The sequence below is a fragment of the Pundamilia nyererei genome, unplaced genomic scaffold (assembly GCF_000239375.1).
Source record: "Pundamilia nyererei isolate P.nyererei 1_Seehausen unplaced genomic scaffold, PunNye1.0 scaffold00340, whole genome shotgun sequence".
In the NCBI taxonomy this organism is placed as follows: domain Eukaryota; kingdom Metazoa; phylum Chordata; class Actinopteri; order Cichliformes; family Cichlidae; genus Pundamilia; species Pundamilia nyererei.
In genome coordinates this window covers 78,544-91,005 of record NW_005187741.1, presented here as the reverse complement: position 1 = coordinate 91,005, position 12,462 = coordinate 78,544, and the positions used below count along the sequence as shown (strand labels likewise).

Sequence of the window (12,462 nt, the reverse complement as noted above, 5' to 3'; positions counted from 1 at the left end):
TAAGCCTGTTTTCCTGTTGACTTCGGTGCCACTAGAAGTCGTGTTTGTAACTAATGGAGGTCCCCCTGCTGGTCATTAGGAGTAATGCAGGTTAAATATCCGCTTTGGCTTTTCTTTCGAGAGATAACTTATCTGTAATATTCCATAATTCAAAGATAATTATGTGAAGTGGAAAAAGTTCTGGATATTTAAAGTGTGAATATTAATGAATAAATGAAATTAAGTAGTTAACAATCACTCTGTGATTTTGTGACATTACTGGGCTGCATGCTAACAACCTGCTCCGCTTTAATGTCCCCGACAGAAAGTGGACGAGGCGCTTTTCCACAGTCTCGTTATTTCTCAGCGACTCTTTAACAATCTGCAGAGCACCTGGTCTTTTCTAAGTAAACAGTTTTTGTTACATAAGTAGGTAGATACTGCATCATTGTTTCCAGGTGACTATGATGATCCAGATGATGGGAAACAGGAAGGCACAGACGTTTTGTGAAAACCACGTTTACTGTTGTACCTGCTGAACTTTCCAGGCAGATGACCATGTGGAATCTGCAGGAGCTGAACGCTGAGTTTCTCTCACGAGCTTTTCCTCAGTGTGTTGAAATTGACTTTGCCCGGAAGTTAACGTTGACCTTTGACTTCCCGGCACGTAGGTTAGCTCTACTGTAGACAAACCCATCAGAGAAAGCGTTCAGGTGGGCTAGCTCACCTTTGACACAGCAGATATTGGCAACGCAGCTCTTCTGCTTCTTGCCTCGGGCGTCTTGCTAAGTGCTGGACTTGCTTTGCTACTTCTCCACCTAAATAAGCTTCACACTGCTAAAGAATCACAGACATGCTGTATTTTAAAGCCAAAAATGTTGCACATGCGCTTCAGATAAGCTTCATCAAACAGTCGGTGGCTGTGGGCTCATGGACTCGGTGTGATAAGGAGTTTTGGGTGCTTCCTGAGACGGGCTGGATGTCTGGGCTTCGTTGCAGCATCCTGCTCTGTTGTCAGTGTGGCTCTCTGATTGAAACATGAGACTTTATTCTTTCAAATCTTCATGCAGTCTCTCTGCTGCAGCTCTGCTGTCTTGTCTAAATCCATGCGAGCAGCAGCCACACACACACTGTGTAAACATAATGGAAGGGAAACATGAACCGTGACTCATTCATTACACAGTGAATGTAACTGAACCTGTAACCTGACAGTTACGCTGCCTTGTTGTGGACATGGTATCAGGCTGAGCTTGGACCCAGCTGTGGGCCCTGCTTTCACTCATGAATATGTAATATCAGTAAAGAGAAACAGACTCATTATAATATTGTTTACACTGAGCTGACTCGGGTCATGTCCTCTGTTCGCCGGTCTCGACACTTCCTGTCTCAGGTGTGCTGCAGACCTGCGACGCTTTGACTTCTCGACCTGAAACACTTAAAGGTCTTTTTATGATGTGGTTGAAGAAACCATCAATGAAGCTTTTTTTGTTTTTGGCTAGTGTCTGTTTGCCGCTCTTCTTGCCCTCCTTCTCAAACGTTATCTATACGCTGCAGCACAGTGAGCTGCAGGACAGGTGAAGCATGCTGTCTATTTATTTTTATTTAAATACCAAGAAAACCCAACAGTCTTTGTTAATGACTGAAACTCACTCTTCTCTCCTAATTCATGACAACTTTGTTCAATGATTATATCAGGAAGTAAACAGCTACAGAGACACAGCTGGCTCACAGCTGGATTGTGACAGTGAAAGAAAAAAATGCTTAATTACAGAATCGGTTTAAAACCGAATCTTTGCTCCCACAGGTGTGAAATGCTGACTCATTACATGTATTTAGAGACATGTTTGTAGTTTGCTTTGCAGTGGACGAGCAACCCAGTTCCTTTATTTTAATAATGCATCATCATCATAATCAGGGATGAACTAATTCCTTGATGCAAACAGTCTCATGGTAACATACAAAACTTGGTTATATGAGTAAAATCCCAGCAGATGAGCCAGTCTCAGTCTCAGTACCGGATCCCAGCTGACTGTCAGTCAGCTGCGCTCGTCTTCGGGCTGACGCTCGGCTCTGTTCTGAGGCAAAGTGTGAACAGCAGACAACATTTCAGTTACAATATGATCAAAACATATAAAACTGCAACTTTCTGTGCAGAAACAATCAAAGTTGTATCTCAGGATTATTAAAGATATAGAAAACTGATGCTCTGCGCAGACTGTTCCTGTGAGGAGACTTCCTCATGTTTCTTCTGTTTGCTCTTTTTCATCCCGGTTGGTGTCACACTGGGTTGACCTTTGACCTTTGCTCTTTTCTCCTCCCTCCATTGTTGACTTTTGTTAGCTTTGTGCTTTTTCAACCAGTGTTTACTTTTTTTGTTTCTTTGCCTTTAAACAAAGTTAAAACGAGCTTTAGTTTTACATTTCAAAATAAAAGTTCATTGTTTTAGTAACATTTCTATATGACATCGATCTCAAACGTGGCTTTATTCACATTATTATTGCACATGTATATGAAAACACCAAATTATAGACACATCTTTAGAAAACGAAAGGTTTCTAAGACCCTTTCCTTCATTTGTACTTAGTGGCTGCTCATGTGAGCCTGTGGCAGGTACCACTGTGTGGCAGGCAGAGGTCGCACTCAAACACAAAGGGATTAACTAAAAAACACGAAACATGAAACTCTAAAACTACAAACTGGGAGCTATAAGCTACAAACAACTAATAATTAACAACCAGAACATTACGAGGGAAACATGGCACAAAAGGAAGCACACAGCAAACAGGGACGACACAACCACGAGCAGAGTGAGGACTTGAACGAGGGCAGCAGGTGAGAACACAGGAGGAACAAATCAACACATAAGGGGAAGCAAAGCAATGCACTACTAAAATAAAACAGGAAACACAAAACGGAGACTGAGCGACAGAGACCACGACGAGCAGGACACGACCAAATAAACAAGTACCAAAGAACCAGAAATGCACAGGATGAAACTCGAAAGCACATGGAAGCTAAACAAATATGGATCATAGAGGTAAACAGAATGGACAAAAACACCGTCACAGACACAGGATGGCCTCTAACGAAGTCATTAATGTTACAGTTTTTGCAAAATGCCCAAAAACAATGATATTCTTCATTTTTGCTGCTGTAGTAAAAACAGGTGTCAGTCCGCTTCAATGGAGCTGTGACGATAACGGTCTGTGTGCTTCCTTTGCAGTTTGTGCTGTGAAACCAAACAGTGTTTCCTTTGTGTGATAACAAACGTCAGTCGCTTGTGTTGTTACACTCATTGCTCAGTGTGTTGGCCCCGCCCTCTTTTCTCTCTGCGTGTCTCTTTACCTCCATTTTTTTTTTTTTTGTATTCTCACATTATCCAGTTTGCTTTTATCCTGTTTGTTGCTTCTCGTGTGATTAGTGTGTGCACAGTAGTTATTAAGTGAAAATATAGATGTGCATTGCAATTACAGCATAATAAAACAGAGCAGTGCTGATGATTAGTGCTGGAGGAGAATCAGTGCAGCGCACTCACAGAGAATAAGAAATAAAAGAAAACAAATGCCAAGGGGGGCATTAGGAAATCAAGCAGAGAAAAACACAGCATTGGTATTCGCAGCAGACTCACTTGTGTACTTTCATCCTTTAATACGCGTCTGCCACTTTTTTCCCAGTTCTTCTTCTTCTTTGTCTTTTGTCCTCTTTCTGCCATCTGTCCAGGCACTAGTCTTTTCCCAGACGTGCTATTAAAAGAGAGGTAGTTCTTTCACCTGCTGCCCCCAAGCACTGCTTTGCCCTTCTGTTTCCTTTCCTGTGCTGACTAAGAAGAATCCGCCTCTTCCATCTTTAATTCTGTTCAAATCCTTCATCTTTAGACGATTCTGTGTTTAGTTCGGTCTTTTCAAGCTGTATCGTTTCATTTAATGCCAAATCTGGCAAACTAAAAATAACACCAAAATAGTTCATCAAAATATCTCTTTATTTACTTTGTGTTATAGAGTAAAAACAGCACTTTATAAAAAGTCTTCTCAGGTCAGCCCAAGACTGCTGAAGGTTCTTCATTTGTCAAACTGTTGTTGGCTGAATATGATATGATTAAGTTTTTGTCCTTTTATTAGTGACTTGAACCGATCTAGACTCAGAAACAATTTGCTCTTTCACTTCAGTTCAACATGAATCAGAAACAATGGGAGACTTCAAAGAAACGAACAGGAAGCTGATGCAACCTGAGCCTCTGTCTCAAATCGTGTTAATGATGTCGCCGTCAGTGCTCACACATGCACCGCTTTCAGCACTTGACACACGTATTGGACAACAACAGCTGATGACTTTTGAAAAATGAAGAAGTTGGATGCTGCAGTGTGACCCTGAGGTTTGTCAGAGGCTGCGGTTCATGTCAGGAAGCTTTGTTTATTCAGGAAGAGATGGTGGTTTGGCTGCTTCACCACAGCAACTCTGCACACTGACTAATCTTTCTTACCCAGTGCATTAAAATGTGTCGTGAACCGGTCCTTAGGCATGACGGATGAATCGCTCGGCATCACTGTAAAACTTGTGGCCACAACACCAACATGAAGCGAGACCATGTGCATCACAGCAGCTTGTACAAAAGCGTTTGGTGCAGTAAAACTGGACCAAAGAGAGGATTCACTGTGTTCAGTTTCTGCTTCGTCCATCTGAAGTAAGGCTTTCCTCCAGCTGCTTTTATTTGTCTAAATCAAAAGCAAAAACAAACAGGTCAAAAGTCTTTAAGCCTCCAAAATGATAGTTTGGACCAGAAGACTACAGCACATTGATACAGACACAACTTTCAGATGTTTGTGTGTTGCAGACAGCAACCCAAAAACGACTTTCAGTTTCTGTCTCACCACACAAACCTGATGCCAGGCTCACAGCTCGTCTCCCCAGAGCCGCGGAGTAATTGTGTGTTTTATGTGTCACTGCTTTCATCTGAAGTCACGCTGAACAGCGGCTCCGAGACTCGGCTGGAAGACCGAGGAGGAGGCTTAAATTCCTACACTGTAGAGACTTGTAAGAAGTGATACCTTAGTTAGTTCCTGTCAGCGATGAATGAAATGACTGCTGAAGAATGCCCTTGCCCTCCTCCAAACACACTTAACGATACACCTCTTGAGACATGTTATAACCCGAAAGAAATATTCTCCTTTACATCTGCAGGATAAGTAATTGGGTGCCACGGGCATCAGCGACACACGTTAGATCTCACGTATAGAGACGCAGCAGCACTGAGCCAACTATGTGTCAGATTTGTGCTCATGCTTGAAATCAATGCTCGTGTTTCTTCCTGGGAGTAAAATGGTTATTCTACTTAATCCACTGTTAGGGCGAAGCATCGAGGCTCTGTTTTTATAATCGGTATGCATCATGGCTGCGCTTTTGTATGTCAGTGTGTACTGATAAGCTTTATTTGTTCAAGGAAAACATGCTGGGCAAGTATGACCCTGTCTCTGGTCCCTGCTTGCTTCATTTGTTCCCACATTTTAAACCTTGGAGATCCTCCCCGAATGACCCTCCAGGGTTCCTGATGGGTTTTACGTCTGCTTGAATCCTGTTGCTAGTAGGAAGAAATTAAAAGCCACTCATCAGTGAATATCCTTGAGCCATTTGTAACTTTTTCTGCCAGTTGGTGCCGGGCAGGTAGCGCAGGGTGGATTTATGGTGCTTGAACCTTTGAGTCTAAAACATTTAATAAATGCACCACAAAACTGAGCAAATATAAAGAGGCCATTCCACAGAGCGGCACAGATGGTGGTAATTACATGTGATGAAGCCACCGTGAGCGACCCCCGTCACAGTACACATTCAGAATGACACAAGGGGCATGTCAGTATTTTTAATTAAGCTTTTAAACGTAGAAGGGAGAGCCTCTGTGTCCCAGAGGCAAAGGATGCTTTTGCATTTAATCTTTTTGGATGACACTCCGTATTTCTCCTAATGCTAAAACATGGAAACACAAAATCAAAGTTTAACACAGCACCATGCGGCCATCTGTAGCCTGGTTTCAATTAAAGGGAAAACCTGAACCTCTGACCCTTACACTGATGTCACCTGGTGGCCTCTTATGATGTGAGGGCATGGTGCTTTCTCCACTTTGATGAAAGGCTCACTGTTAATTAATAGAAAGCTTCTCTGAGCAGAGGCACTTGTGTCCTGATGACAGTGGCCTCCTCCATCCAGAGCACACCGAGCTCGGTGAACAGCCTGATGAGACGAATGTGAATCGTATGCTTGGAGCGTCACAGTCACCTCATCTCAACCCAGCTGAAAACCTTTTTAAGAGTTTTTTCACTGATGCTTTAGACACAGATCTCCAGCACTATCCTCAAAACATCAAATCATGGGAAATGCACTATAATGCACCTACACATTACACCTACAGGAGACCCGTGCCATGAAGCTCCTGGTGCACAGTGATTCAGCTGATATCAATGCCAGATGGTGTTTGGAGACTTTTAAACACCTTCCTCTGTTGCTTTAAATGATCTGCTTGTTTGTAGCTGCTGTTTTTCCTGAATTCTTCCAATTTGTAATAATTCCACTTACAGTTGATGGTGAAATATCTTGCTGTTAAACGTGTATGCAGAGATGTTAGCGGCAGCTAATAGCAAGCTAGCTGGTGGGCGTGGTATTCATCGCCGTGGGGCAGACATTTGGATTCATCTACTTGCTTCGTTCACGCTGCATTGACGGTTGGTTTAGGGGTGTGTTGGCATTAAGATGCAGGTGCAGTCACCTGTTCGTTTACCTGGTATTGATCAGTGCTGGCCAGGGTGAGCTCGAGGCAGTTTCTATCTGTACATGAGCACACGCCTGTTAAAACTGCAGTGCAGGGATATGGAAATAAAGAGGAGCTAACAGTCTCTGAAGTCCCTCACAGCCTTTCTTCTGTGCATCGTGTTTATTTTTTCTTACACTGGACAGTTATCATCTTCTTATAATATATTGTTGACTGTCCAATAAAATATAGAAACCTGCTGTAAGTGTATGAATGCATCATGTAAATAGTAGCTGCAGTTAATCTTACAGCAGTTGCTAACCCACAGTAACACTACTCATGAACTGTAACATGATGGGATGTCTTCATTCACATTTAGCATGGGATTTTTGTGAAGTGCAATGTTATCATTAAAAGAAGCACTTAAATTTCAAAAGTTATATACTCTGATTTTCTTTGAACATCAGCCACTGGATGGAAAACAAAGTTTTAAAGAAAAAGTGTGAAACAAACTTGGATCTTGATTCTGTCAGTGAAAGGGGACATCCTTATTACATCATCTCAGGCATAGAAGCCACACCCACCTGCTGTTCAAATGCTTTGTGACCGACAGCCAATCAGTAGAAAGTTGACTTTAAAGGAGCGGGTGCTGAAAGCAAACAGAGGATGAGGGGCTGCAGAGAGGTGATGAAGCTACACATGTTCCCACTGGGAAACTCCCCAGTATAGCGACCCTCTTCCAGTGGATCTGCTGGGAGTTTTAGGTGCCATATTCAACTCCGGTTTGAAGCAGTTTGGAGGCTTCTTGAATTCAAACCCAGCACCCTTAACGATTGCAGTATTTCCCATCGAGACCCAAACTCGGCTTTCCTCAGCTCCGTGTGAAAGATAATTGGTGGACAGAAATATGTCTGTTTCCTAATTTGCTTGGCCTTTGGCTCACTGTGTGCTGCACTGGCTTTTGTAAATGAACTGCTGTTTCCTCATTAGAGTCAGGTCTGTTTTATCACCCAGTAAACTGTTGAGACAAACAACAGAGGGGGCTGTTATTTTTCATCTGCTAAAACGAAGCGCCTCGCTCCTCTAGGGTTTAATTATACTGTGTTGGACTGAATTAGAATTAATGAAACACTTTGTAATACTTTGGGACAGAAGCTGCACATCAAACTGTCCTACTTTTACCAGTGCAGATTTATCACGTATGTGCTGTAGGCTGCCGTGGAAGTTTGGGATCCTGTTTATAGTCTCAGTCACATGTTAGGCAGAAGGATAAATGTTTTTGTGGTCCGCCATCATGGCGGGAAACCTTCCTCTGCTGATTTAGCTTTTCAAAGTCCAGAGTTTTCCTGTTTTCAAAATCTTTTCTAAATTCCTGTTTTCTTCTTGTGATTTTAAGCTGAAGCGGGATTTATGTGTAAGACTCCAGCCATAGCCGACATCGTGATCCTGGTAGACGGTTCCTGGAGTATCGGGCGGATCAACTTCAGGCTGGTCAGGACCTTCCTGGAGAACCTGGTCAAGGCGTTTTCAGTGGAGATTGACAAAACTAGGATTGGTGAGAAGATTTCAGTCACTTTGGAGGATAAAGTCTGAGCCAGACTGGAATCTGTTATTAAGTTACTGTTAAATATTACTACCTAATTGTAGTTTAAATTCCACTCTTACTTTTGCACGCAGGTCTGGCTCAGTACAGTGGAGACCCCAGGATCGAGTGGCATCTGAACGCTCACACCACTAAAGAGTCTGTAATCGATGCTGTGAAGAATCTTCCGTATAAAGGAGGAAACACACTGACAGGTGCGAAGCCAAGTGAAACCCCAGCCTCCCACTGGTTATTATGGTCTGCTCTCCCCATCAGAGTGAACAGATAATGCTCAGAGGTGCACTTGGACCAAAGCCCGTCCTTTTGCCCGAGCTTATTAAACTGAGGGGAGCTCATTTTGGATTAGTCTTCAAGTGTTGGTGACCTTGCCGCCTTCGGCTGATAAGAGCTGAGTGTGAATCAGAAGGTCGGCTAGCTTTCTAAAGTCTCAGCATCACTTTTAACGGACAGTAGAAGGAAATAAAGACATTCACCGATATTCAGGACAAGATTGGTAAAGCAGGAATGCAGCACATGCTGTTATTTGAATAATAGTTATAAAATGAGTCTTTTTGTGTTTGTTACTTAAACCAGCAGAAACATTTCATAGAAGTATGACTTCATCCTGGAATTCATCAGGATGTTCTTGGACTAAACAACCATCACCTCTACCAACAGGCACTTTCATTTGTTTCGTGTTGTTCTGGGAAGAGGGGAAAACAGAAAATTAAAGAATCCAAAAACTGAATTAAACAAAAATGAATCCACGTGGAAAGCATCACTAATGAAGCAGAGGGTCCCGGCTGTCCGCAAGATTCAAAACGAAAGAATAATCAGCATTAAGCTGAGTTTCTAGTAGCTGTCCAAAAGCTGCCTGAGGTAAACTTTCAGTCCCAGAGCAGATTTTATTGGTTATATCAATGAAAGGCCAAGATTCGTGAACATCAGGCATATTAAAACATACGGTACTTTATCGATACCTAAGCACGTGTACGTCCACACAGGCTGACTCAGGGTTCAGCATCTCGCCCATGTGTTACTGCGCCACACGGGCAGGAGGAGCCAGGATTGGATGGAGATGACCTGCTCGGGCTTAGTGAACATCACAAAACAGTCAATATCACTAAATGCAAACTGACTGGACTTGAGTGGGCGTCTTCCTCGTGCACAAACTTTAGTTGTGGAGTTGTGAGCAAAGACTGATGCATTTCCATCACCATCCAGATGATGTGCAGTTACATTTCTAAATTATGAGTTTGACCCTAGAAATCTCTGGAAGGTTTCATGTGTGGCTGCCCTCCGGTCACGTTGTAAATACTATTGTTTTGCTCTTAAATTAAAAAAAACCAAAGAATTATGACAGCTTTGTTTTATCTGACAGAATATTCACAAATAGGAACATTCAGTCTCAGTTTGGGCCTAAAAATCTACAACTGATCTGACACTTGTAGACTGAAATTGTAATATAGTCTGAAGGCGTCCTGATAGCTCACTGTGAAGCCTTCACTTTATCTGTGATTCTGATTGGAGAGTACAAACAGGATCGAAAAAGAAAAACCGTTTCTCCCCAGGGATTTATCACAGACGTCCACCCTCCCCGACCCTCCTCGTGGTTTTGTTTTTGTTGATAGGGAATCATTGCAGGGTCTTTACCGTGAAGTATGGATCACCTTGAGACAGGCTGTTGTAATTTGACCCTCTTTAAATAAAATGTAATTGAACTTCTTGTGTTGCTAATGAAACTGATCTGTCGCTCGAGGGAGCAGCAGGACTTTAACAGTCTGTTAGAAGTTGAAGAAGACGTCTGTAATGTCGTTAATGGACACAGCTGAACTCAGCTGCTCATTATGTTATCAAGCTCATTAGACAAAAACCTTGTTGAGCTAATAAGGCGCTCTATAACAATCATTTTCAAGTCTTTGATTGCAACTCTTGAGGCTACGTCTCGGCTCAGAGGCATTTATCTGTCCTCGCTACACCTCAGTGGGAAACTTTAAGTACACTCAAACTGTCAGCCAGGACGTAACTGTTGCTTTAAAAGTGCAGACGATAAACGGCTCGAATCTCCCGCACTTTATCCAACTCATGATAGATTTAATATGTATGCAGAAGTATGTTATAGTAAAAATAAACCATGTTTTTATGGTTTTCCTACATTTAATGTTTTTGACTCGTCAGCTTTGCTCCACGCAGCAGGAAAGCTGAATGAAAACAACATTTTCTTCATTGTTGTGACTAAAATGTTCATGTTTTCTACACGAATCTGTGAAATTCAGCTATATATCACTAAGTGACATTTACAAGGTTTTTGTTGTTTTTTTACTGGTTTGTGCCCAAATTTGGGACTTTGGGTCTTTTTTTTATGTTTCAACTAGCCAGTACTTTTGTTCCCAAATTACAGATCCTGGTTTAATAGTTTTTGAGATATTTATGTTTGAATATTGCTTCAGATTTCAATGTGTGAAAAAAATATCTGGTTATCAAAAAATATTTGATAAATGAAGCAAAATTTCTTCAGCACTCAATGTCTAAGTCCAGACTTTCGAGTATTTAAACAAATCGCAGACGGCTGAGGCTGCGATGATTCCAGATCAAATGGCTCCTCTTCTTATTTTTATTTCAGCATCTTCATGTTTTCACTTTATCTTTGTTTGAATCTGACCAGGTCTGGCTCTGACCTTCGTCCTGGAGAACAGCTTCAAGCCCGAGTCAGGCTCCAGACCCGGTGTTCCCAAGATAGGAATCCTCATCACGGATGGGAAGTCCCAGGATGATGTCATACCCCCAGCGCAGAGCCTGAAGGATGCTGGGATAGAACTGTTTGCCATTGGTATGACAGCACTAAATGCTCCACACACCATGGGCTCGGCTGTTGCTCTGCTACATGTGCAGCTGGTTGATAGCAAACATAGAGCACAATGATACATCTGTCTGTATGTGTTGAAATGGTGCAGCTCCTTTGGTTCACTGAGCTCTCCTTCATATAAACCAGCTGATGTCTTTAAAGATTCACAGTTTTTCCTTTGGAGTTTTCTAGGCTGAACTCTGTTTTCTTCTTCAGCACAGTCACAGCTTAATTTCAACATTTCCGCCGTTCTGTGTTTGTGCTGAAATAGCAGGCTATTAATTAACTGACAAAAATTGAATAAAAGACCTTTAACCCCTTAGCAGTCCTACAAATTTACAATTAGTCCCCTAAACCATCCAATGTACCGTGGGCGGTACGTCCGACTGCTAACAGGTTAATGATATTTGCAGATATTCACGAGGCAAGAACAGCAGGCAGCATCTTAGATTCATGCTGATGCTTCTTGTCTTATAAATATTTTTAATGCATTTCATTTCGGACTACCCCTGATGCTATGCTACCTTTGGACTCAGTCTGTTGCTCTTGTCAGCCTTCAGCTTTAGCTTGTAGTTTCCGCTGGGGGAAAGTTTAGAGATGGAATAAGAAACCCTGTTGCAGACAGCGCATGTCACAGCCTGGCGAATAGTTTTGCTGTTGTAGATGAAGTCCTGTGTATATATTCATGTTCTGGTTGCATCATGGAAAACTTATTTCCAACACCTTTCATGTCACCGTTGCTGACAGTCGGATCACTCGGTTTTCTCTCTCCTCTCCCTCCAGGTGTGAAAAATGCTGATGAGAATGAGCTGAAGGCGATTGCCTCACCTCCAGAGGAAACTCACGTTTACAACGTGGCAGACTTCAGCGTGATGAGCGACATCGTGGAAGGTCTCACCAAGACCGTTTGCGACCGCGTGGAGCAGCTCGACAAGAAGATCAAAGGTCTGAAGAGCAGCAGGAATCAGCAGAGTCAGAGATGATACCGCGAAGATGCTGCTGTTTGCATCGCTGTTGCTTTGTTGATGCTGTTGGTTATAAAAATAACAAGACCACTTCCCCACCAAATATATTGCAGCCTTGTTATCTTTGTAATGAAATGCCCACAACGTTGTGCCGCATAAACACAGATGTGGCTTCAGATAGCAGCAGAGATGTTGCAGTTTATTACTTTCAGAGTCACTTTGCACACACAACAGGATCATTTCAGCTCTCGCAGGCTGGTCTGACCCGAGTTTCACACGTAATAGAAGAAAAATCTCTGCTTTCTTTATTATCTGCAGGGGGGGCGGAGCCTGCCCCGCCGCCAGCCGTCGTGGC

General features: G+C 42.6%; 1 protein-coding gene across 1 annotated transcript in view; it reads left to right on the top strand.

The window, feature by feature from the left end:
• col14a1b (collagen, type XIV, alpha 1b) overlaps positions 1-12,462 on the top strand; it is a 137,018-nt gene that overhangs the window by 52,512 nt on the left and 72,044 nt on the right. Inside the window, exons 7-11 of the mRNA XM_013915650.1 lie at positions 8,112-8,270; positions 8,393-8,512; positions 10,963-11,127; positions 11,926-12,087; positions 12,426-12,460. Of these exons, the coding sequence (XP_013771104.1) occupies positions 8,112-8,270; positions 8,393-8,512; positions 10,963-11,127; positions 11,926-12,087; positions 12,426-12,460 (641 nt within the window). The remainder of the gene's footprint in view (positions 1-8,111; positions 8,271-8,392; positions 8,513-10,962; positions 11,128-11,925; positions 12,088-12,425; positions 12,461-12,462) is intronic.